The sequence below is a fragment of the Falco cherrug genome, chromosome 9 (assembly GCF_023634085.1).
Source record: "Falco cherrug isolate bFalChe1 chromosome 9, bFalChe1.pri, whole genome shotgun sequence".
Lineage (NCBI taxonomy): Eukaryota > Metazoa > Chordata > Aves > Falconiformes > Falconidae > Falco > Falco cherrug.
The window spans coordinates 8361518-8387425 of record NC_073705.1 but is presented as its reverse complement, the minus strand read 5'-3'; the positions used below and the strand labels follow the sequence as shown (position 1 = coordinate 8387425).

The window sequence follows — 25908 nt, the reverse complement described above, 5'->3', positions numbered from 1 at the left end:
TTGTTTTGATATAAAAAAAGGGGGCCTGTGACCATTGTACTCTTACTGCCTTCACTGACAGCTTGGGATGAAGAAGTAGGGCTGTTGGCTGTGCTACAAGTATGGGTTTGGTACCACTGTTAGTGAGATTTGTTTATCAGGTTTAAGTCTCACACTAGATACTCAAAAGCAAATGTAGAGGCCATGGGGAGATTGACACTTTCTTCTTTCTAATACACGTGAAGCTAAGAACTGGAGAACCAGATCTAAGGTGTAGGTGTATCTGCTGTATTCCTTTGTCCTTATGCTGTTCTCTATGCCTGAGAGAATTTTTCTCCAGCTTCTAAGAAATTATGCCCTCCATCCTCTGCCCTTGCAACCTCGCCACGGATCCTCCATACTCTTTTCATGCAGACTAACCATAATTGTACTTTTATTAGGCTGTAAGCTCTTTTGAGGTGGGCATTCCATTTTGCAGTGACTTGCAGAGTGGTTTTGTGTTTAAACTTACTGTTTAATGGTGCATTTTCATTTTTCAGATTGTCTCTGCCAACCAAATCTGCTGACTGGACTCACTTTGGAGGTGAGGAAGTTTCTCATGTGTTTTGGCAATCTGTTCCTCTATTATTAGACTTGCTTAAACAATGACCTGCATACTTTTTTCTTTTTTTTTTCTTTTTTTTGTAACACTGCAGAAAGATGGTGCCCTCCATTAAGTCATGGTTTATCTGTTTAGCAGATAGACATCTTTTTTCTAGTGAGATGAGCTGCTTTTTTTCATGTTTAAAAAGTTAAAACTGCCTTCCCCACAATTCTAGATGTTTCTGCTTTTGGCCATTTAACATCTGCTAGCCTTCAGTGTGGTGCAGATCATCGAGCAGATCTTTCCAGCTTTTCAGTACTATTTGAATCTAAACCTGATGATTGGTTTTTCTTGCTGCTTCACATGTGTCGTAGTTTTGTGCTCTTAGGCTTCCATGGTGATAGTGAGCTTGGCCTTTTTTCCTAATAGAAGGAGCAATCCATCTGAAACATACACATGTTGCCCTGGGAGAAATGTTTAAAATTTTAAGTTTGTGTTGATGATCAAATGGAGCAGGCAGATTTTTAACTTGTAATTTCAAAGAAGTCTAGTTTGCTTATTTTAGAAAATTTCCCCTGTGTGGAACAGGGACATTACAGCTGAGTAACCTCTTCTGTCTTCTAACTCTCATCCAGGTTCTCCCCCTTCAGATGAGATTCACACCCTGCGTAACCAATTGCTTTTGCTGCACAACCAGTTATTATATGAACGCTTCAAAAGACAGCAGCATGCCCTTCGGAATCGTCGACTCTTGCGAAAAGTGATTAAAGCAACAGCTCTGGAGGAACATAATGCTGCCATGGTGAGCAGGGCTACAACTCTAGCAGTGATTTTAAACACACTAGTGCTAAAATGAGTATTAATTGGTTTGGCCAGTATCTTTCAGTACCACTAATTAAAAAAGAAGCCTCATTTCTCTACCTTATTAAAGTCAGTGTTTGTGGAGTGACTTGGGGACAAGTTACATGCTCTGTGATTATTCAGACCAGTAGTTTCTGTTTGACTGTAGGCAGCTGAATCAGTGGATGCCTGCATGCTTGACCCCTGCCAGCACTTACCTTTGCATAATGTTAAAGGCTTCACAATTAGTGGAGCGGTTACTTAATGCCTAGCTAAACCTCACTGCATTATTTGAAGAAGTATTGTCCTTTCAATCCTCATTTGAGGAGTAATAGCAAAAACTTGGAAAACTTGAATGTTTTTCTAGGATAAAATTTGAAGTTATAAGTGCATTGAAGGATGTCTCATTACGGATTTAGCCATGTTTCCTTCTCTATCTCCATATTATAGCGAATTCCATCAACAGTTTCACCTTTTGATAATTCAGTTCAAGAGCCAAAAATAGACTTCCAGATAGGTTTTGGAAGATGGACTGTTGCTTGAGCTGTGAAACCCAAATCCCTGTGGAAAGTGTGAGGTGCAGTGGAAGAATCTGCTATTGCTCATTGTGCCTCTGGACGTGACTGGGTTTTCAGCCTGTCCACTCTACTGCCATTAAATCTCTTTTTCAGCCAAGAAACAAATCAAACCCCAAAAGCCTTAAGAACATGCTCTATCTATGAACATTATATCTGTGGAAAAGTGTTACGTCTTCATGCTATTAATTCATAGCTTTACTTAGCTAGCAAGTTAGGACAGATGTTCTGACTGATAAGGCAGGTGTCTTGTCTGATGCTTTGTATGGGGTTCTTAACAGAAAGATCAGCTGAAACTACAGGAAAAAGAAATCCAGGCCTTGAAACTGAGTCTGCAGAAAGAGCAAGCAAGGTACCACCAGTTTCAGGAGGAACATGAAAATATAGTGGCTCAGCTTCACAGCCAGATCAGACAGCTGCAACATGACCGGGAGGAATTCTACAACCAGAGCCAGGAATTGCAGGTATGAAGCACAACACTGAACAAAATTGTTATCTACTTACTGGTTTTAAAAATAACCTTCCTAATAACAGGGCATGAAATATCTGAGAGAAAGTTACGTATCTCTATTAGAGATACTGCTCTGATTCAGAATAAGACGGTGCATAATTGGAAATGCCTAACTTAGTCGTCATCCTTTTATAGTTCTGTTTTGTCCTGTCTTCAGTTTGGCAATAGGGAAATGCAGTTTCTGAAATGGTTTCGGGGCTTTCACAAGTGCTCAGTGTAACTTGTTTTACAGCGCTGGGGGTTATGGCCCTCCAGCCATGTGCCGCTGCTAGTCCTTATTAAATTTTCAGAACCCTGAGTGAGGTCGTTTTCATTTGAACAGACCAAGCTGGAAGACTGCCGGAATATGATTGCAGATCTGAGGTTAGAATTGAAGAAGGCTAACAACAAGGTGTGTCACACTGAATTGCTGCTTAGCCAAGTTTCTCAAAAGGTAAGAAAAGTTGCTGCTTCCAGGGTCCCCTTGTGTCTGTCTGGGGTTTTTTTCAGATTATTTTTATCAGGTGCTTTTTCTTTATTCTTCTGAAAGAAGCTAGTGCTTATGTCCGTAGAATCTGATATTAATTGCACAAAAACAACACAGAGAAATGTGTTTTGATGAAGAAACCTCAAACTCTGTTCAAAGGCTTCTGAAACTTCTCATTTTGGCTCTTTTTTTTCTACAGTAGGAATTTGCAGATTGAGTAATGTGAACTTGTATCCAAGCCCTGCTATATCTTTGCTTATATCAGAAGTTGAATGGACTTCTTGTGTTAAGTGGAAACACGATTATCTTAGGGGAGGCAGTACCTAGATGGTGAAGTTCTGTATGGATTGCCACCAGCTTTATGAAAACCACTTTATTTAACACTTATTACCTATGATGCATTATGTTCTTGTCTTTGTCTCCCTCCCTTATAAAAATATCCTGTGAACACAGTGGCGATCAGCTGTGACTCTCCTGCTGAACTATTCGTTCCAGTGTTTGATTCTGTTCAATTTCTTTTCAAAGCTTTCCAACAGTGAATCAGTGCAACAGCAGATGGAGTTCTTGAACAGGCAGCTTCTGGTTCTTGGGGAGGTCAATGAGCTGTACCTGGAGCAGCTGCAGCACAAGCACACAGACACTACAAAGGTACACTTGCAGAGTTGCAGAGGGTGCCTTTTAGGGAAGACTTCACTTGAGGTCATCATCAAGCAGTTCTCAGCCTTGTGTTCATTATGAAGGAGGTGCCTCGTAAATTAACAGTTTGTTTTGAAATTGATTTTCAGGGATTGGATTCCATATTTGAAAATATTCAGATATTTTTGTGTGCTATAGGTTTGTGGAATATCTCCAATGTCCAGTGCCTGAAAGCTAAGAAGGGAGGATATTGGGGTACACCTGAAGTCACTTTTAGTCACTTGATGTAAATTCTTAACAATTTTTTCTTGCCAGAGGCCAAGACTTTACTGTGCTCTTAATGTAACTGGCAGCAGGCTATTACTAGTAAAGTAACTGTGGGCTTTTCTGCTTGCGAAGGTGTATAACGTAGAGTAGTAGTGCTAGAATTTGTAGAAAGATCTTAACCAGGATTTTACAGGTTTTTGTGAGGTGCTGTTTTAAAACAACCAGTCTTATTCTTCTCACTCAGTTGTTTTCCTATTAAGAGTTAGTATTAACTTTACCAAAACTTCTGTGGTTCATATGGTTTTACTTCCTGACTTCAAAGAAACCTTTTTTTAATTAGAAGCGAGTAAATTACACAACAATATAACTGTTCCTGCGTGAGAGCAAGTAATTAAAGAAGGTGAATAATAAGCTTTAAAAGAAAAAGAAAAGTCTTTGACTGGTATTTAATGAAGGTCATGTTGCAAAAATGGCTTTAAAACAGCGTTTGTCTATTCTAATCTGGTGCAGAAGTGGCAAGTTTGCTTTGCTTAAAAGACACTTCATAAGGAACAATAAAGTGCTAATAAATTCCAGTGATGTATGGTTATTTTCACAGTAACTTAATAGTGTACATCTTCAGAGTATACAGTTTTCTATATCTGTTTTTAGAAACGCTTCTTTTATTCCATCTTGTTTAAAAATGTGCCTATGTATAGCATTAGAAACATGTCTAAATATTAATAAAAATAACACACAATCATTATACTTTAACATTGTGTTCTTTCCTTTGAGGAGGTTGAAATGTTGCACGCTGCTTTTCGGAAAGAACTGGAGAAAGCAAAATTGTGTGTTCAACAGCAAAGCCAGAGGCTTGATGCTTCCCAGAAACGGATAGCTGAACTGGAATGTCAGCTTGCTAAAAAGGACCACCTCTTCCTGGAGCAAAAGAAATACCTGGAAGATGTCAAAATCCAAGCAAGGTAGGGGTTTCATCTAAAATTTTAGCTATGCATTGACAGATGCATTGTCATAGTTGAGGCAGAATCTGGAGACACTGGACCTGATGGATTTTGGTTTCTTTTTCTGCTCAGAGGTCAGCTGCAAGCAGTAGAAAGTAGGTACAAGGCCCAGAAAAGAATCACACAGGCATTTGAACTGGAGATCTTGGATCTGTTTGGCCGGCTGGAAAAGAGCAGCTTACTGAAAAAACTTGAAGACGATAAAACCGAAGCAGCTGAAGCAGCAGAAGAAAGGTAAGGGTGAGATGTAAAATGTGCTGGACTGATGACCAGCTCCTTGGAATTTGATACCCTTGTGGAATTCCTAGCACTTGGATGCATCATCTCAAAACATTTCTGTTACTCCCCCTTTTATAGGCTGAATCTATTTCAGGACTCTGCCCAGGTAACTGACAGTCATTGAAAAAACTGGAAGTGCTCATGAAGTACTTTTCAGACCAGTCTCTTTAATCTAAAAATTGTTACACTGTTAAGTAGTTGTTTTACATAAAGCATCTAGGTGTTTCTGTGCTTTCCCTGAGATCATACCTTTATTTTTTTTCCTGCACCACATTCTGCTACAGCATCAGGGTAATTTCTTGCACACCGGATTTGTGACAATCGCCTATGCTTGGGCTAGGTTAAAGAAAGATCTGCAATCCAAGGAACGATGTACAGATCTCGTCCTTTACCTTAACAGATCAGGATAGAGTTCCATTCTGCTTTGTGATTATTGTTCGCTTTGGGCTTGCAAACACTGGGTGTTGCAAAGCTGAGCATGTGACACTTACTTTGCAGTTACCCTCTGTCACTTCTGCTTTGCTGCAAAACTGTGACAAGAAAACTGTTGGAAGTACTTACACAGAAGCAGAAATGGAAAGCCAATCAGGGTCACCTGCCTTCCCTTTTCCATTGCGAAGTTGCTACCATTTCCTTGACACTGTATCCTCTCTCTTTCCAAAACAGGCTGGACTGTGGTAATGAAGATACTGTGGCAGGATACAGTGAAGAAATAAATGGTAGAAACGGAGAGACCAAACCTCCCAGCACTCGAGGCAGTAGTAGCAGTAAGGGTGGCAGCAGCAGTGAGCTCTCCACCCCAGAAAAACCCCAGAACCAGAGATTCAGCAGTCGCTGGGAGGCATCCGTGTTGCTGGAGCCCTCAACTGCTGTCCCACTGACTGTAGGTTCGCTCCCCAGCTCCAAGAGCTTCCTTGGAATGAAGGCACGAGAATTATTTCGCAACAAGAGTGAGAGCCAGTGTGATGAGGAGGGTGTAACCATCAACAGGCTTTCTGATGCTCTAAAGACTGAACTATATAAAGATCCAAGCATGGAGACAAAGGCCCCTCCAAGCCCCGATAACCTTAGCCTCTCGCCTAAGATCCAGGAATGCAGTGTTGGACAGCTTCATATCATGGACTACAATGAAACTCATCATGACCACAGTTAAAAAGGAAGATAGTCAGTCAGTGTTATTTTCATATTCTTGGCATAGAACAGGAGGCGTGAATGCAAGTTTAACTAAAAGCTTTTATGTTTTTTTGGTCTGAGCAGCTAGCTCATGCAGCGGAATAGGATTGATGTCCAGAAACGGAAGAAGGCTGCTGAATGAATGCAAAGTGGATTTTTGGGTCTGGAATTGAAATGCCCAGCCTAACTCTTTCTTCTTTCTCAAATTCAGTCCTTAGCAGCGTGTACTAATTTGAAGGGACAACTGTTAGCATTTGCAAGTATTTTTTCCCTTTCTCCCTGTCCCCAGTTGAGTGGCTGCGTTTATGAACTTGAGTGCAATATGAGGCCAAATTTACATTTGTGAGTCTATTATGAATGCTTTGTATTTCCTTGCAAGCTTCCCAATTTAGAGCAGTTATCTGTGCTGCCTGTCCGGGTGACTTCGGTTGCTTTCATCCTGGAACGAAGCAGCGCTACAATTTCTAGTGCATTCATCTAAAGGTCTCTTATTTTGCCTGTCCCTCATCCTCAGAGCCCAGTCTTCATTAAGTTGGACTCTGATCAAATACCTAAATGTTTAAAGAACAGTGTACCTCTGCAAAACGATTCATTTGCCCTGATTAATGATCATTGTTTATATTGTCCTTAACATTTCCTGGCAAGTTACATTTGAACAGACACTTAATAAGGAACTGGAGCTTGTCATGCGGAAGAGACCGTATTTGCTGAAGACTTGTTAAAACACTAGCTTCTGATCTTTCTGGTATTTGTTTGCCTGACAGACCGGTACTGACCTCAGACTGGTTCGTATGGGAAAGCAGTTGGGGTGGGAGAAGAGGGAAAGGGAAACTTTACTGAATGAAGTAAGGGAGAGCGTGCAGAACATGTGTGTAGCATTGCAAGCTTATGAAGATTTGCAGAGGAGCGTTTGTTTCTCTAATCGGGGAAATACTTGTGCTGCCTGGCCCTGTTTCATAGCTCTGGTCTTCGTTCCAGATCTGAGCAAGGCCACTGTGTTTTGAGTGCAAGAAATTGGCTTCATTCTTCCTGGGAATGCGTTTTCAGGCTTGCCTTACAGAACATGGTTTCCTTTGAGTGCTGTTCTGCTCAGACTGCAGCACATTTTTCAGCTCAGTGATGTCAGTTTGGCTCCAGGTATCTCCCCTTCGCCCTCATCCCGTTTCCTTGGAAGACAAGGCCAGGGATAAAGCCTGCTCAAACTGAGAATCGGAATTCTGTCACGAAGCCTTTCTGCATTGGTCGTGTTTTAAGTCAGCGATGAGCCTTCTGTGAAGGAGGACTGTGGGATCAGGGCTTCTCAGTGGTCAGACTGTGTCCTTTGTGACAGAAGAAAGAGAGCCTGCTGTTAGGAAAGCAGTGTGCTTGTTTTAAGTGTTAGATATGTCTGGGTCTGTGTGAACTTAGACATGTCGGGCTTCACGGTTACCCTGCATCACACGTGGCCTCTTTTCTTAAATGTTTTGTGGGTGGCAGCTGCTGTTTAAGAATAGTCTCACATATACACTTGCACTTGTAGATCAAATCCCTTCTTAACCTGGTTAGGAACAGGACTCTGTCAAAGCAGCTGGCAATAATGCCAGCGGGCGCCTGACAGTGTTTTTCGTCCCGTTTCCACTTCTTCCGTAACACCTAGGGTCTAAATACATTTCTGCCTGTCTCAATGACTCTGTGTCCTTTCGGTTGGTCAGTCCTAACTCTGAAAGTAAAGGTGAACTTCAGTGGTTTTGTCCAAGCTTGAATCTGCATGGAATAGAAAATAGAGAGTTGGTTGTAAGTGACAGACTGGTTTTGTCGACATGTCCATAGGTTTTTCTAAGACTTAGTGGTAGCAAACGTGGTAGCGTATGTTTCGGTAAGATTTGGAGGTTTCCTGCCCTCTTGCCCCAGCGGGTCCCAGCCCCAGGAGTGAATGGTTTGCACCTTGCCCTTGGAGGGCTGGCTCAGCTCTTGGGTGCCGTTGTGCTGGAGGAGTGTGTTCGCCCATCCTTCTGCTCTGCCAAGCCCAGAAGTTTCTTGCTTTATACGACGACTTCACTTGTTCTGAGGAGAGGTGGTTTTTGTTGTCAGTTACAAAAATGCCCTGGCAGTAACGCAAGCTCATTGATAAGGTGGCTTTTTTCTTCTTTTAAAAAGGATTTTTAGCAACGGGATAGTAATGGAAACCACTTTAGGTTTGTTTATGGACCACAAAGATTATGGAGGAACAAATTTTGCAATTTTTTTTTTTTTGGTAAGTCTGCTGTATGTAGTTAACTTGCAGTTTGTTTGAAGGGGTCCCATCAGTGAAGTGGAAACAGATTTTTTTTTTTTAACTGACTGCTTTTAGTTAAATCTAAAATTGCTGTCTTTGTCAAGTTAATCTGTTCCCTGCCTCGCTCTTTGTAAGCATGTTAAACAATCCACATTAAATGCCATAAATATGAAATACGAGGAAATGGTACAATCGTAAGCTAAAGAGAACTTAAACCAAAAGGAGGTTTTGCTGTCCTTATTAGAATGTTCTAAAATGTTAAGGCAGTTGCTTGTGTTTAACTGTGAACAAATAAAATGTATTGTTTTGCACTACTTTGTGTTAAATTCCCTGCAAGCTGACCTCTTTGGGCCCAAGCTGTGCTGAGAGGAAACATGCAGAAACAAGGTCATTATCGAAACATCTTCCAAGATCTGCGTGGTACAGAGCAGATAAGTGGTTCTGCCCCTTTTTGCATGGGGTTCGTTGTTAGAAGCTTATTTTTCTGCATGGAGCCAAAGGCTTTTTTCTTCTGTGAAAACCAAACTTGACAACATGCCGGTATAATCCATAAATTAACTGCGAACAATTCAGTACTGCAAATCTGCGTATGAGCTTTCTGTATGGCATTGTTCACGCAGTCTAGAGATTACACAGCAATTAGACAAATTAATAGCTGAAAATGTCAAAGACTGTTGTTTGCAAAGCTGGGGACACTGTCAGAAGCTGGCTGACTCGCTCTGTCCTTGTCTACGTGCTTTTCTGGTCCGTGCCCTGCTCGAGAGTCACTGTATGTGCAGGACAACAGTTTCTCAAACTAAGGGCAACTTTGGGGCCATTTTACTGTAAGCGTAAACTAGCAGGTTAAGGTTGTTCTCATGGGGGTTTTTTTGGGGTTTTTTTTCCCAGCTGGCATTTTTGTTGGGTTTTTTTTTTCTTGAAATAAATAAATATTTGAAAGGTTACTCAAAGAAATTTAGAAATTCATACATGCACCTCAGCATTCCAGTTAACGACTGAGTATAATTCTTAAATTTGAACAACATGTGCAAGGGGATGGTGCAAGTTACATACAGTCTGTCTGTGAACATGCTTTGTCTGAGTAACGGTGTTTATGGAGAATTTTATTATATAAAAGTTACCATAAACATTAGCTTAAAGTTAAGTGCTATAGAAAGTTGTTTGGGGGCCTTTTGCACTGGGACAAGTTCTACAGCAGTGTAAGTGAACTGAAAACAAAGCACAAAGTGAATTTGACTTGCTCTTACCTTACCTTAAATCCATTTTGCATGTCCCTTAACAAGCTTAGCATTGAAAAGCTGCACTTGCCGGTGTAAAAAATAATTAGGTATATATTACAGACAGAAGTACATTCACTAGGGTACAACGAGAAAAATAAAGTACCTTCCCTACTTGCTAATGCTCAACAGTATGTTTGGTGGTTTATAACCCAGCTGATAAACATGCAGTGGACATTAGGGAAGAAATCATTTCATTTCCTGAATGTAAAGTATGTTTGCTGATCGATCCTGATTTATTGGAACTACTGAGCTGCTGGTGCAGTGGTGGATTCTAAAAGTAATTGGTTACAAAAAACTTCTACTGATTTTCTGAACTAGAGTTATTTTTTCATATGTTCGTACGCACAGGAGCTTTGCAAATAAAGCTTAGTTAGCATTCACATAGGCTTTACTTTTCGCACAAAACTTTATCCAAGTAATTCTGACTGATGGTCTTGATGATTTTGGTGTTTGTGAGCTTTACATGGTGAAATCTTTTTTCTTTTTTTCTGGAAGTCCTTGTCAATCCAAGAGCACTGTCTGGTTTTGGACTGACTTGGTGATCTTTAATGTGTGCCAAACGCTATTTATGGTTTCTTCGAAGTGGTCTGTGCTCTGTCTCAGCACTGCCATGCTCACTTTGCAGTTGAGCTTTTAGTAAAGCTCAGTTTGCAGTGGTGCTACACGCCCTCCACATGCATTCAGAACTCCCGAAAACAAAGCTGTCCTGTCAGGGGGTGAGCGGCCTGCCTGAGCAGGGTGGTGGTGACAGGGAGCAGCCGATGGCTCCTTTGAAATGAAAGGGAAGAAAAATTGACGTGCCAGCAGCAGGAGCTGGGGAAGGAGTGGGACCTGGCGTGCTGCAGCCCCGCGGCTTACGTGTAACCAGTGTTACGAAGCCCTTTTGGGTGGGGGCTGGGGGCACAGTGGGATTGTCAGAGCTTTTCAAAAACCACTTTTAAGAGCCTTTGCCCAGTGGACACTAATATGAGAGTGTGAGGGGGGCAGCGCAGGGGCCCACAGCTGGTGGGCAGGACCCAGCCCTTGCTCCGCTGCCTCCCAGCTACAGCCACCGGGCAAAGCTCACCACCTCACCCCTCATCCTTTAACAACATTTTGGGGATGCCAAGTGTCCCTGCTGCTGTGGCTCCCCCCTCTCGTTCCCTTGAGAGCCCACCGCCAGCCCTGGTGCACGAGCTTGGCTGGGGATCCGAGCTGTGCCCCTTCCTCTCGGCGGGTGGGCCGCTGGCGCAGGTGCTTGACATCCCAACTATTTCAACCCGATCACAGGTTGGCTACAGCCTGGACTGACCCTTGGGTGCTTCAGGGGGAGCCTGCAGCTGCCAGGGTTCTGTGGAGATCATCCGCTACCGCCCACATCTCTTCAGTCTTTGAACAAAAAAGACGCATTTATTTTCTGGACTAAGTGACAGATCTCTCAGTAAGCCAGTCGGTGCCCTGCCTGGTTTCTCAGTGTGTATCTTGCAATTTATGCTCACAGAGGCTAAAGTAAAACTTTATTGCACTTCTGTGTTTGGCATTTACATCCTGTTCATGTAAATTCTTCAAACAGCTTGATTTGTAGTAGAGAAAAACAATCCTTGCTGTATCTTTTTGTCTTTTGAAGTGTCCATCCACTCTGGAAGAGGAGAACTTGTATGGAAATTAAGTAATTTGTCTAGACATTTTTGTGAGACTTAACTTTGCAGTCTTCCAACAGATTCTGGTCATGTCATTGCCAAACTTCAGACTGCAAGTTTTCTGCTTGTACCTTAAAATTTTGACTGCATCAGACTGATTGAAAGGATAAGGCTAGGGTAGAAATTATAATTAAGGTTTGTGATCTGTGTTTCCTGCCTGTATCGCAACCCTGGTGGAGTACGGACAGACAATGGCAGCGGCGTTGGGTTGGGGAGGTAGTAGGCTGCGTTGGAGAGGACTGTTCTGACAAGCCATCTGTGCTGTGCAGTGGAAGCTGAAAGTGAACCACAAACTGGAGGATAATTTTGGTCTCGTCAGAGCCTGCGTGTTCAAATTTAAACTGCACAACAGTGAGGGAGATCTGGGAACAGTGTCTCTTGTGTCCCCAGCACTTGTGTTTTAGTCCACACAGCGTGTACTTGTTCTGTAAAACTTTCCAAGGTGGCAACTGTCATCGGACACGTGTTTTTGCAACATGAAACACAGTAAGGCAGCTGCGAGCGTCTTTTGATTTTTCTGCCTGAAGCTGCTTCTGCGACAGGGCTTGCAAGTAAAGCCCGAGAGGGTGATGGTCTGGTGCTGCCAGCTGTGGCCCCCCTAGTGCCCAGGAGTCTCTGGGTGACCCTGGCGAGCTTTGTTACCATTTTGAGTTCACCAAGGTTCGACTCAGTTGGATCATGTCATCTCCTAAAAATAGGCTCCTACTCCAGAGTGGATAGATATATTGCACCACAGTGCAGTGGACAGGGGAAGGGGGAAAAAGGTGCAAAAGAAAGGTGGAGTTCTGTGAGAAATAAAAATGCTCTTGCAAACGCTTCCCATTTCACCGGAGCTATCATTCCTTCCTATGTTCCCTCCTCTGCATTAATTCTCCCTTTTTTTTTTGGCTGCTTGTTGCTAAAATCTGGTTGTCTTAAAGCAAAAGCTTTCTCACAGTTGCAGCACACTGAGGCAGGTATGCAAGGGGAGATTGTTTATTCAGGAGTGTCTTCCAGCAGGATGCAAAGAACAGGAGCTAATGTGCCTGTGGGAGGGGAAAAGAGCTGTCAGATACAGGGGAGACACCGCGCTATTGAGATCTTAAGTTCGCAGTTAACGGGTTGAATAAAAGCACTGCCAAAAGGGCATCTCAGCTCCAGAGAATGGGAATAGCCTGTGGCTCTGCCGACCCTCCCTGGGCAGGCTGGGCAGCCAGCTGTTCTCAGCACCGGCACAAAGTGGCTGCACTGGAATTGCAAAGTGCTGGTAGCAAAGCAGCATGAGACTATTTCAGATGCCTTGCAGTTTTTAATGAACTAGACCTCGTAACATCCTTGAAAGCTAAGCAAGCTGGATTCTCGTCTCGGAAAAGGGAAAGCACAGACATTTTAATTTGCAATTTGAAGAGGAACCATCTGAAAACGGCCACAGCTTTCTCTCTCTGCTCCCACCAGATTCCCGTCAATCACATTTAGCAGAAATGACGTTAGTTTTGCAGAGCTCTGGGGAGGACAGGGGTTTTATTCAATCAAGTTCGGGTATTGTCAGTCTACCAAACTAAGTGCAGAATGAGGTTTGTTCTCCTTTACATCTCTAGCTTGGATGCCAAAGGAGTCAAACAGGTGTCAGGGGAGTGGTGTGTCCCTGCAATGGCGCGAGAGCCTGCAAGAAGGATGCAACAGAGCGCAGCCGGAGCACACTGCCCACTGCAGCTCAGTGGCATGTAAAGGAGACATCATTGCTGTCCCGTAAGCATCGATGCAGTGGTCCAAATCACCACACAACTTCAGTGGGGTGAGGGAACTTTAGGGACAAGTCTAAATCTCAAACATGTCTGAATCTATAATGAGAGGCCTTTGCCACTCTGCCTCACGTCCTTCAGACATGCAGGCTCTTCACACCTCTGGCTTTGGTGAGTGAGTTCCTCAGCAAGAGGACTGGGAAACTGTAATCGCCTGTTTCAGGTAGCTTGCTGAAGATTCATTGCCTGAGAGATTAGAACCTGATGACTCCTGCCTACTCCCTGCTCCCACCGCAGCGCTGGTCAAAGGGACCAGCTGTAGTGCTCCAGCTGCGTCTGTTGGGATACGACTTTGAGGAGAGTGGAATTATCAGCAAGGGAAAGAGTATGTGTCTGTCTGGCTTATGAGGCTAATTCCTCAGAAAGTGGACTCAGACAGGAAGGATCTCTAGTGTTTATTTCATTGTCTTTAATTAGCTGCCTGATCAAAGGCGGTAAGCAGAAGATGTGTGAACTTTGATCCCTTAAAAGGCATGTCTACCTGGTGGTTTCCAGGGACCTTTAAGTTTCCCACTGTGATTTTCTGTGTTATTCAGGTACTTCTTCCAGACACACTTACTCCCCTGTGCTTGTACATTCTTGTTGTTACTAGCTGAGGTCTGAGCTCCAAGGGGCACAGGAGGTGGTGGTTGGGAAACGGCTGCCCTAGCTGGCGCACCCTGGGGTGTCCTCTTCTCAGAGAGAGCACTTCCACCACTCTCGTTACACAGCATGTACCGTGGCAGCTTCTCAGTGTGGTCTACCCACTCCTTCACGTAGTCTAGAACGATGGGGATGAGGCTCACCACACCTCCGTAATGATTCTTTGCTTCGTCACAGCTCAGGCGATTCACTACATCGTGGGGGTATCTGCGGGACAGAAGGAAAAAACTGGCAGAGTAGTCCCCACAATGCAACCTGGTGAGCCCACGGTGCCACCCCAGGACCCCAGTGGAGGAGCAGAAATGCACAGCCAGCTGTTTCCTCAAAACAAAAAGGCGCGGCTAGAACTGCATCCTGAGAAAGGAGTCCTGCCAAACACACTGGTGCCGCTGTTGGGCTGGATCTGGAGGGCTTCAAGAGCACGTACAGGCACTTGTACCACAGAAACGAGCTCTGTGCAGAGCAGGAATAGGAGGAAGGAGGTAAACAGCCTGAGCATTGCATGGGACTTCGGGGTGCTAACCTGCCTGTATATGCCCTGCCGTGCACGGGTAAAAAGAACAAATAAACCACCCCCTTTTTGTGAATGGAAGCTGGCAATGTTTTCCCAACAGCTGGAAGAGCAAACTGGGTAGCACCTTGTACCCGCGCTAAAGCCAGAAAGGTGTTCTAACAGAATTGATGAAGTCAAGTGGGAATATGTGACAGTTGCCTTAGAGAAGCCAAGCTGATGGAGAGACTTACTTAGCTCGGATGGTGCTCAGATCATTGCTGTGGCTAAGGAGCAGCTTGCATCTCTCCAAAATGCCATCGGTGATGTCGTTACCAGATTGCAGAGTTTCCAGCTTCTGGCAGAGATTGCATAGATCGTTGCAGATGTTTAGGAACATGTTGAGGATACACCTGTCTGTGGAATTGTTACAGTGATGGTCCATGTAGGACTGTACCTGTACATGGGGACAGACAGTCATGCATGTTAAATTACATTTAACTTATGCTGCAAAGTTACTCAGGGTAGTGAGGAGAAGCTGCTTTCTCTTGTGACACCGCAGGCCTGAGCCACTACGGAAACTGCAATAACATGGCAGGTAGTAGGATTTCTAGAGCACATCTGAGATGTTTGCTTGTCGCTCCTCTTGACCGAAGAGGGCTGGGGCAACTGATCTGCATGTCAGCACACCGGTGAGCCTTCCTCCCTCTTTGAAGAAGTACAGGAGCACCACTGCCAACAATACAGCTCCGCTGTAAGCACTGCAGAAACAGGGTAAGCGTGAGCAGAGTTTCTGCCTGCTTTGAGCAGGGTACCCACTGCCACGGCTGCCTAGGCAGAGCCCGGTGGGAGGTGAGGGCAGTGACTGTGCTGGGAATGGTTTGGAGTGATGTGTTTGCATCACACATTCTTCATGGTTATTTGGCATCACTAGATGTGACTGAAAACTAATCCCATTTAACCTAAATTGTCCTTGCTAACCTGTTATAGCAATGATATTCCCTATTTGCCTTGAGCTTTTTTGTTACTTGGAGTGAATGGTAATTCATGATGAAACGTTATGCCAAGAGATTAAGTACCTTCTCCAAAGAAATTATAGGCACTTCAGATGTGAGTGGTCAGAATATAAAATACTGTGCGATCTGGTTGGCAGTCATAGCTGGACTCTTAACACCTTCAGTGCTTTCTGTTAAGGTTTCAAGACAAGAACGAAGTAGCTGTTCCAACATCAGTATGGTTTCTGCATACAGAAAAGCCATGCTATGTGCTTGGGCAAACTCTCAGCAGGTTTGTAAGAAAAATAAAAAATGGCCCCTAAGGGTCCATTTCCACTACAGATTCCTCCTTCCACACTGTTTGCTGAGCATTGTGTCCTTGTGAGTGGCAGGATTTTTTATTGCTGCTCTGAGCAGAAATAGTCCTAAAGAGAATAGTGTTTTAGCTTGGATGTTCACCGCTGGGATAACAGGACTTCTTTTTGGCCACATCAACAACAGAGCGTTAATGCACCTGCCTAACCAGGATGGGGACCAGGACTACAAGGAACAACGACTCGCAAGGGCTGCCCAGCTCTGCATTAGCCAGCAGCTGCGGAGCAGCTGAGCTGCAGCCAGGGGAGTTCATGCACAGCCCCTGCGCTGGGCTGATGTCACGGCCACAGCCAGGCTCTGCAGTGCAGAGACCCACTGGGTGATTTGAATCTCTGGCTGAAGAAATGGTTGAGGAGTTTGTCTCACTTGGGATTTGACTTTATACCCTACTCCACGCAGAAGTCTTTTAAGGAGCTGCTGCCATTGCCTGACCATGGTGTGCTCTTCGACCTTTCCACCTTACTATGCTTTCCTCTTTTTCTCTGAGAAATGTCATCACTCAACACTAAAAATGCTACCGCATTGAGCTTTTAGGGGATAGAAATGTAGCCATGTTCAAGTGCAGTATCATTTTTTTTTCTGTAGGGTCTGTGTTTACATGCAAAGAAAGCTGGCAGTCAAGCCAACTGTAGGCTGAGGCCACACATATTTCTGCATTAGTTGTTTTTATTCTTGTGCCCACCCATGCAAAATTAAAAACAGAGTTGGGCTGATTCAGGAGAATGGTAGTGAAATAAAATGGATGTCTGTTTTTGTCACTAGTAAACTATTTGGTAGCGGTTTGATTCCTGTACAACACATCACCAATATGTGCTGCATCAGTTGCTCCTGGTTCTCCCCAGTAACCCGCTCTTTTCCCTTTCTTATCCTCCCCCCGGGGTAATGTGATGGTACCCTGAGGACTGTCCGTGCAGTACAGTTTGCCACCACAAAGTTCACATATTACTGTACCACAAAAGATGGATCAATGTAACTGCTGAAGTCGTTACCTACAAGGTTTCATCCCCGCAACAAACCGGCCTTCCACCTCTGCCAAGCAGCAGAGCTCAGGCTTGCTCAATGCCACTGAAATATTGGCGCTTTTAAAAACAGCATAATGTTACGCAAAACCTCAATGCCTATTTTTGGAAAAAATGGTTCAGCATTATGTCTGTCACAATCCTCTTCAATGTTACGAGCAAAGCACTTACATTAGAGAGAATCAGCCCTTAGAAAAGACAACCAGCTCGCTACTGTGTCCTAATCCTAATAACAGCTTGGCTTTCACTCTGGCTTTGGCATCCAGCTGGTTTTTGTGCCTGGGTTCTGCTGTCTCAAATCCACAGTTCTAATTTTATTTAGATTTTTCTTCCCCCTCTTGTCTGCAGGTGGTTTAAGTTCTTCGCACTACTTAAAACATCCCATGTTATAAAAATTCCAAGACAATTCACTCACCAGCCCAGAAAACCCCTAGCCCACTTGAGACTTTCAGCCCTCAATCCATCATCCTACCTCTGTAACACAGCCATTATTTTTAATAAGCACTATAGAAAGATACAGCAGCACCAATACCAGGGGGAAGAGGCAAGCATGCCGGTTACTACAAGTTAAGGATTATGGATTCCATGTGTGGCTGGGGAAGGAGGGTCGGTTTGATTGTTTTCTTGTACCCTGTATTTCTGGCTGCGGCTCAGCAGTGAAATGATGGTGTTAAACTAAATCATAGAGTGATGCTCAGCAGTAAAATTCCTTCTCTGTAATGGGAAGACCTAACATAGGTATTTCTCTTCCCTACTTAATCTTTTGCCACTGGTTTGCAGAGGTATACACAAATGTTACTAGAGAGTTTTTGTGCATCTTCCCTTAGTAAAAACATTTATTCATCCCTCAGCTAGACCCAAGTGCACGACAGCCCTGCATCGGTCCCTGTTCTCATCAGCAGAGAACTTTGTGCTGAATACTTTGTACCTGGCTGATGCTTGCCACGGGTCTTAACATGTCACGGGCATTCTCTCGGGTGCATCGCAGTGCTCTAATAAATGTAAACTGCTGCTGCCGGAAGAGCTTGTAGTTCTGCTCCGTGTTTTTTAGAGCCTCCTTTATCTCATTCATTTTTTTTCTCCTGGATTTTGGGAGAGAAGGAGAGGAAGGGAGCTGCTTTTTAGAAACGATGCTGTTCTACATATGTAACTCTTTCACCTGCTTTGGAACTGTGTAGGTTAGTGGAAAAATTAAAAAAAAGGGGCGGGGGGAGAAAACAGAAGGCAATAAGGTAAGATATGTTGTGTCAAAGCTCTGCAGCCCCAGAGCCCCCGAGTAAGGTAACGGTTTGTAACGGCGCTGCCAAAGCGGCGGAGCGCCCCGACGGGCCCGATGCCGGTCCGGGCCATCAGCCCCGGGCTCTGTCGCAGCACCGCGCGGTGCATCAGCCGCACGGCTGCGGCCGGGCCGGGGGGAGAGGCGGCTGCTCCGGCCCCCGCGGCCGCCCCAGGGCTGCCCCGCTCCGGCGCCCCCCGGGCCGCGGCGGGCCCTCCCGCGGGGCTCGCCTGCCCGCCGCCCCCCGCCCCTGCCCGCCGCCCGGGGCCCCAGCGGACCTCGCTCCCCCGCCCCGCGGCTCCCTACCGGCGGCGCCTGCCGAGGAGCCGGTGTGGGCAGCGCCCGGCCGGGCCCCCTGCAACCGCACCGCCGTCTCCCCGGCAACCGCGCGTCTCCCCTGGGGCGGTGCGGCGCTGTTCGATGACGAAACCCCCGGCAGTTCGCGGGGCCTCGCCGCGTCGCGCCGTGATGACGCACGCCTTAGCAACGCGGCGGAGCGGCGGGGCTGGTTGCTAGGGGCGGCCATGGACGCCCCCACCCGGCCGTGGCCGCCGCCGGTGGGCGCCTACGCGGAGGAGCGGGAGCTCTTCCGGCTCCTGCAGGTGAACGGGCCGCGCCCGCCCCGCGGGGGCACCCCAACACCGGCCCGGTGGGCCCGGGGGGTGGTGAGGGGCACCCGCGAGCGACGGCCCGGCCCCGGGCTGGGGGGGCCGCCCGGTTTCCTCACGACCTCCGGCGGGGGGCCCGAGCCCGGCTGGCTCTGGGGGGCAGCGCCGCCGCCCTCCCGTCAGCGGCCGGTACCGGGCTCCTGTGGAAACCGGCGGGCGGGTGTCCCCGCGTGAGGGGAAAGCGCACCTGCCGAGGGCTCTCTTAATTAATTAACTTAATTAAGTTTAACGGTAGCCTGGCAACTGCTGGGGTTCGTACGTGCCGTTTCTTCGCGGAGGAAGGCGGCAGCCTGCGGGAGGCAGGTGTGGAAGCCGGGAAAGGCCGGGCCGGGCCGGGCCGGGCCGCGGGGAGGGAGGCGGCGGGAGCGGACGGAGGGCGGGAAGGGCTGGGCCGAGGGTTCGCCCCGCCCGAGGGGCCGCTGAGGGAACGGCCCGGCAGCCCCCTACCCGCCTCCCCCGACACCGCTCCCTGCCCGCCCTGCTGCTGCGGTGGGTTCTCTGTGGAGCCGTGTGTGTCAAAAATAAAGAGGTACACTGCTCACATCGCTGTGATTTCAGTAAATAGCACGGTGGGGTTCCCTGCCTTAAAAAAAGGTATGTTCTGTTCTGTGAGTTCGGAGAAAGCCCTTCTGTCGTGCGTGGGGAGGCTTCTGCGAGTGACTGAGTAATAGTTCTGCTGCCCCGATACGAGAACTTGTTAGAGAGACTTCCCCTGTGTACCGCTGCTAACTCGTAACTCTATGTTATAAGGCCTTTTTACTTTTTCAAATCCACTAGAAAACACACACGTGCTTATTTTATTTCCTATCCCTACACACAAACACCTTTTGTTTTTTTTCTTGTAACTCAGGGCCATGGGGTATGTCTAGTGTAGCATATTTGTGGGTTTTTTTACGGAAATACTGTGTTCTCCGTGCCATGAGGCATTGAACGCAGCTGCAGGATCTCATTTTACATTAAACGCTCAGGAATTTACTCGGAGCCCCCTTTTCATGCTTCAGTTGTATTGCAGCAACATAATGGTACAAACAAACACAGCATTGAAATTACTGCCCTAAACTTAAAACATTTACAGACCCCCAAATGTGAAGCCTAAAACACGACACCCAAAACGTGACCCTCCCCGAGGGATTAACGGTAACAACTCATGCAAAATTAAACTGAGATTAGCAGAGCTGAATTAAATGAAGCATGTGTGTAAATCTGGTAGGGCTTGGGCATGAAATAGTGAAAGTATCAATCACTGTCAGCCTGAACAGTTCGTAGTAACACCAGATTTTCTTAGCTTTTTTTTTGTCTTTACAGCTGCTGATAATTGTGGCACCAAATTAAGTTTTGTTAGTTTAAATGAATGTTATGAAATTTAAAAAAGGTAGTAATTTTTAAATGTACTCCCAATAAAAATACAAATTTTATACTCCATGCTATGCACTGCGCAGATCTTGAAGCATCAGAACTTGGATGTAAAACAGTTTGTAAATAAAATTGAGTGTTTTAATTATTATAATGAAGTGGATGAATTAGAAAAGGAAAATAGGCCACTCCAATAAAAGACAATCAATTGGTTAGAATATAAAATTTTATGGAATATACAGATTTTATGGAATTTACTTGCAAATATTAAAGTGTTATGACTGATTTTTAGAAAGAGATGTCCTATTCTAGTGCAAGCATTTCAGTAGGTAATCTACGTCAGAACATTAGTTGCTGTTTGGTGTTTAGTTCTAATTACAGATTTTTTGGCTATGCTGAAATGTCTTTTGAGAAAATCTATGGAGTTAGTGTTTCTCAGTATTATTTCTTTCTCTGCCTGTAAAAGCTACAATCCTCACTGAAATGAGCAGAAGATCCACACTGCTTTTGGTGCTTGGTGAAGCAAGGCCCTGTATAATCTCAAATATTTAATACGAAAATGGGCTCTGAAATAGACATTCAAGGAAATTATTTAAGCCTTCCCCCCACCGCTTACTTTTCATGTAGGAGGAAGACTGGTAGTTACCAAAATGAAATGTGCTGGTTTTGTGGCTTTGATTAGTTGTTGGTTTTGTGTTTTCTGCAGGTCTTATCTGTTCTGCAGTCCTCTAGGCTAGTCAGAAACTTGTGGGAATGTGCTTCAGAAGGAGGTTTAACTTGCCCTGCGGAGACAGTAATATAAGTTGACTCTGGTTTTGAAACTCCTTGTATGGTTTTTATGTAAATGCTGGTTCAACACTTATCAACACCATACTGCTCGAGGCAAACCTTTCTGGTCTCTGTATGTATCATAAATAAGTCAAAGCAAATAGGTTTTGTGGGTTTTTTAATTGGAAAATTTCTGACCATGCTTTACTTCAGTTTTTTCAGCATTGAAAATAGGTTTCATAGTCTGAATTTTGTCTATGAAAGGGGCCTTAAGAAAATAAACAAGCATTTATAAATTCTTTAAGATCCTCATTGTAACATTGCTGTAAAAATGCAATATATCATAACTGCATAGCTATGTTAAATTTTCCTCTGACTTTGTCCTATTTATTTTCAGAACATGCTTGAAGAACTATTAATTCATAAGCCAGATGATCCCATTCAGTATATGATAAACCACTTAAAGCAAAACAATGATGATGGTATGTGAAAACTGAGACACCATAAATAGTTCAATTCCTTATTTGTAAACAGCTGTTTGAAGGCTGCACTTCAGTTGGCAGATGATGGATAAAACTTTTCAGACTGTGTTTTGGGGGGTGGGTGGGAGGGGTGGAGAAAAAAGTGAGCGTTTTGGAATAGTTATAGGTAAGATGCTTTTAATTTCTTTTTTTAGTGGGTAATCTAATAAAAAATGCACTTTAACAGTTATAACAATGAAACCCTCTAAGGGAATAACAAAGAGTTCTAGTGTATTAATTATTAATGCGTTCTGTGCCCCATCTGATATTTCCTGTTGTCTTTAAGCTCGCTAATTACTCCTTTTGTCAGGTGTAAATTTGGTTTCCTATTCTACCTGGGCTGGCAGATTCTCTGTTTTTTGATTAGTTAGTTACTAGCTGCTGTTAATGAGTTCCACTGCTCAGTGGCATCTCAGATGAAGGAACAGGGAGCATGCCTACTTGTATGTATAACAAAACCTGATAAATTGAATAGGAAGTCTGGATTCTACACAATAAAAGCATGTACTCTCAATCAAATTATTTGATTTACAAACTGTTCACCCTTAGGCAGATTATATTTGGATATGCACAACTGAACTATAATTTTTGTTCTGCATGAGCTGTCAGGGATAGCTGGTGTCATGTTGCTTTGATGTTTCTTTAAAACCATGGTAAACCATTATGAAAGTTCTGCTGCAGCATCAATGAAATCATTATCACTAGAGGTGCCGTGAGCTCTTAGTGGTGGTGATCAGATGGATGTTGACTGAAATGCTGCTAAATAGCAAAAAAAAAATAATTTCAAATCCTGCAAATTGTGTCCAGCCTTTTCTGTTGCAGGCAGCATGAGTAATCAATCTGTTTTATAGACCCATGGAAAATATGCAGAAGAATTTTGTGCGGTTTGACAGAATGCTGATAAAATTTCTTCACATTGAGCTAACATTTGTCCATGAGCCCCGCAGTATTATTTGAACAGAATTAGGCAGGTTTCCATTTTATGACTTCAGTACTTAGAGGCTAAAGATAGAACTACAGCAGTTGTTTGTCAAAGGAAAAATGCTGTCTGCTTTTGGTCTGGAAAAACCTATTAAGAAAGCCAAAGAACTCCAATTAAAATTAAAGCCTAAATGTTGTTTTAAGAATAAATTATATATGGAAAATAATGTAACAGAAATCTGTAGCAGAGTTGATTTTACCTTTTGATCGTGGCTGAAGGTGCTGACTATTTAGAAGAAAAAAAAAAACCTTATTAGAGCCATCAGTAAAGTGATGAATTTTCATGATCTTGCCTTGCTAGACAGTTTTAGCCCTAGAGAAAATTTCAAACGGAGATGCGTGGAAAAGAAGCATTGCATCTATCCCAGGTGTGAAGTTAGAAAACCTTTTTAATTAATAATAGGATCTAAAGTACTCTTAAAAATATAAACAAGTCTAATGATGATTATAGCTTACAACTGTCTTGAAAATCTCGTAGGTCAAATGTGTGGCTAAAGTGTGCTTAAGGCTCTCTACTATTGTTCTCTCATGTGTTCCTTCTAAAAACCTTAAAGAACCACATGAAGACTGATAATTCTTTCATATATGAAGATACTAGTTTTCTACACTATTATCTTGGTTTGTGCTAATGGAAAAAGCTTTCAGGGTCCAAGTGGCATTTCTGGGAGTTCTTCCTTTACAGTCAAACCTCTGAAGAAATGTAAAAAGTTCTGCAAGAATGTTCATGGTATACTGCGTGTGTCTCCTGTTTGACAAAGGATTTCTCTTACAAGTTAAGCAAATTTTGTTACCTTAATATTACCCATAGAATCTATTGGACTTAAATGGAACTCAGTGAGTCCAGCTGTTCTTTTTCATTATTCCAGGATTAATTTTGTTTTTACTAAAAACATTGTTGAATGTTAAAACTTAATTTACTTGGAAGAGTAAATCCTGTAACATTTCATCAAGACTAAACATGGAATGAGATGTGATTTGTTACTGAAGGAAAAGGCATCTTCTAGATTTTCCTCACTTCGTTTAGCTGCTGGTGCAGACTTCCAGTATTAAATACTGACTATTTGCTGATTGGAGAGGGTTAAACATTACATACAGTGGTGTCCTGGTTGTGCCCTTGTGTCATATGTTTAGGGAGAAGGCTTTAGAGGAGTCTTACAAGTGTGCAAATGAGTAAATCAGTGAATTACACTGCCCCATCTGCTGCCAGCCACTAAGCAGAGAGAAAACCAGATTTAGTACAAAGTGAGCATTTACAGTAGCCCTGGGCAATATTAAAGCATGATATGGTGTATATAATGGTATGTTTCGTTTTTTATCAAACGTTTGTCCAAGAAAGCTGTGTATTAAAGCTTCAATACCTAAGGGTTTTCTTGTGAATTTTAAATCATGCTCCTAGTTAAACCTCAAAAGGATCTGTGGATGGAAAGGTTTTTTGATTTTCTTTGAAGTGGTTTGAAGAAGTTGATTAGTGTTGGCACCCGAGCACTCTTTTATGACGCTGTTTATAAATAATTCCTAAGTACCGGGCTGGAGTTTCAAGGTGTTAGATTAAAAAAAAACACCCTAGGATTTAATCACATTACATTTGAAAGAAATTAGGTGATAAAAACAGCTGATGTATCCTTTTAAAGTATTTTTCTACATTGTGTACTAGTTCTGTTGCACTTGCAAGAACCAATAAGGGGGGAGTTTTTCTTAAACCTTCCAAGTCAGATAACTTTGTAAAGATGAATCTGTAATTTGGGTTTCATGTATGTTTAAAAATTGCACCTGCCCAATAACTGTTAAGTGCATGGAAAGCCTTATAAAAATACATTTCACATCCTTTCCTGTCTGCTGCCATCAGGCACTGTATCTCTCTTGGTTATCAAAAGCTGAAGAGGTTTTTGGGTGACTAGATCCCGCCTCTGTTTTGACCTATGTTACTGCCACTAAATAGTAAACTATCCGTTCTGTATAAAGTCTGTTTTGGTTTGTTTGTTTCTCCCCAGGGTATAGGGGGGAAGAAACATCAAATTTAGTATAAAATGACAGCTCAAGGGATTGCAGTCCAAGGTGTGTTCATGGAAAAAGTCCCATGTACTTTTTCCTAAGAGTTACTCCATTTCCCCTTGTTTGTCTTGCCTCTTAATTCATTCTTGATGAAACTTAGAACAGTTGATACCTATTGTGTTGTCTGTAAGCATTAGATTAAGAATTCCCCAGAGCTGGGATGCATTTTTCCCACCTCGTCCCCTCAGGGAAAGAAGAGGGACACGCAGTAGAGGAACACAAGATACAGGGACAAAGAAAATTACATGACTTTTAATGATGACTAGAAAAATTGAAGGTAACTGTTCAAAAGGGTAGAGAGAGAATGCTTAATTTTGCAGTACCTGAATCTCTGAGCCCTGACACAACCTATTTAGATGAAACTAAAAAGTGAAATTGCATCTTTTGTGATGAGAGCCAAAAGCTTTGCAAAAATAAAAAGTATTTTTACTACCATACTGTGTAAGGGAAACGAGAGAAGAGATGATCTCAAGAAGTCCCATTCAATCTTATCTGTTCTATGATTATGATAATAGTCACTTATAAATAGTCCTGTCCTGCATGTACAAGTTAAAATATTTTTTCATCACAAAATGTGTTGGGTCTAAATCAATGTTTTGGGAATAAAAGTTAAACTCATGTATCTTATGCTCTGGTTCACCCACTAAACTATCCATGTGTTAAATTGATTGAGATAGAGAGATTATAAGATATCTCTCTAAGTGGCATGTTTAGTCAGAGTATTAATCTCATTGACCATGGAGATTAAAGGAAGACCCAGGTGGCACTGACTGACTTAGTGTTCCCCTTTTTTTTCCCCAGTGGAGCCCAATCCTGAAGTCTCTGTTCAGGCAGATTTCCAACTGAAATAATTGTTTAATTGTGATTACATTTATATTGTACAATGCAATAGTGGGGAAACTGGTTGGGATTTTTGGTCTTCTGCATCTTGACATTCACATATTCTTGTTTCATAGCTCCAAGAATTTGTGTACTTGGTCCACCTGCTTCTGGGAAAACTACAGTTGTAAGTATACTGCCTTCTATGATACAACATTGTCCTTTACCCTTTTTACTTTCTACTGAGCTCAGTACTTGTGAAAATCTTATTCTGAGAATGTGATTTTCAAGATTTGCTAAGTGATAGAAGAGCACAAGATGAATTGAAGGGTGGCATTCCTAAGGGATACACCTGTACATTACACTACAGGTTAAATGGAAACATGCAAGAGAGCTCTGCAAGAACTCGCTTAGGTAGCGGTAGTGATACTAACGTAATGCAACAGAATTCTGCCCACCTTGTTTTCCCAGCTTTTTAACAGGACTAATTAACCTGGGAGGAATACCGTAGTTACACGTTTCTGGTGTTCCCATATTATGGATTGCTCCATTTGCATGGCCAGTTGTCTGTCATGTCCACTGGTACTGCTTAATAGAAAATGTCAGAGTTGTGTTTCAACCACAGAGAAAGCTGACCACAGAAGT

At 43.6% G+C, this 25908-nt stretch overlaps 3 protein-coding genes across 8 annotated transcripts in view; 2 read left to right on the top strand and 1 right to left on the bottom strand.

Annotated features, from left to right (window-relative positions):
* Positions 1-8878, top strand: part of TSC1 (TSC complex subunit 1) — a 28929-nt gene extending 20051 nt beyond the window's left edge. For 4 of the 5 annotated variants that reach the window (XM_055719830.1, XM_055719828.1, XM_055719829.1 and 1 more), the window contains 8 exons: positions 519-562; positions 1198-1364; positions 2259-2441; positions 2811-2921; positions 3480-3602; positions 4632-4819; positions 4931-5092; positions 5804-8878. In XM_055719830.1, coding sequence (XP_055575805.1) covers positions 519-562; positions 1198-1364; positions 2259-2441; positions 2811-2921; positions 3480-3602; positions 4632-4819; positions 4931-5092; positions 5804-6290 — 1465 coding nt within the window. In that variant the 3' untranslated portion in view covers positions 6291-8878. The remainder of the gene's footprint in view (positions 1-518; positions 563-1197; positions 1365-2258; positions 2442-2810; positions 2922-3479; positions 3603-4631; positions 4820-4930; positions 5093-5803) is intronic. The other variant, XM_055719831.1, reaches the window with a different exon arrangement.
* Positions 8879-13684: 4806 nt separating this feature from the next.
* On the bottom strand, positions 13685-19071 carry SPACA9 (sperm acrosome associated 9). Of its 2 annotated transcripts, none has more exons than XM_055719835.1 (4): positions 19029-19071; positions 17754-17907; positions 14691-14893; positions 13685-14153 (listed from the first exon to the last, which is right to left on the bottom strand). In XM_055719835.1, exons 2-4 carry the CDS (start codon positions 17895-17897, stop codon positions 13769-13771), a joined length of 732 nt encoding a protein of 243 aa, XP_055575810.1. In that variant the 5' UTR covers positions 17898-17907; positions 19029-19071; the 3' UTR covers positions 13685-13768. The 2 variants fall into 2 exon arrangements, with proteins under 2 accessions (XP_055575810.1, XP_055575809.1); XM_055719834.1 differs by lacking the exon at positions 19029-19071 and adding an exon at positions 18408-18533.
* AK8 (adenylate kinase 8) overlaps positions 18552-25908 on the top strand; it is a 72748-nt gene continuing 65391 nt past the window's right edge. Inside the window, exons 1-3 of the mRNA XM_055719833.1 lie at positions 18552-18703; positions 21288-21372; positions 25401-25450. Coding sequence (XP_055575808.1) covers positions 18626-18703; positions 21288-21372; positions 25401-25450 — 213 coding nt within the window. The 5' untranslated portion in view covers positions 18552-18625. The remainder of the gene's footprint in view (positions 18704-21287; positions 21373-25400; positions 25451-25908) is intronic.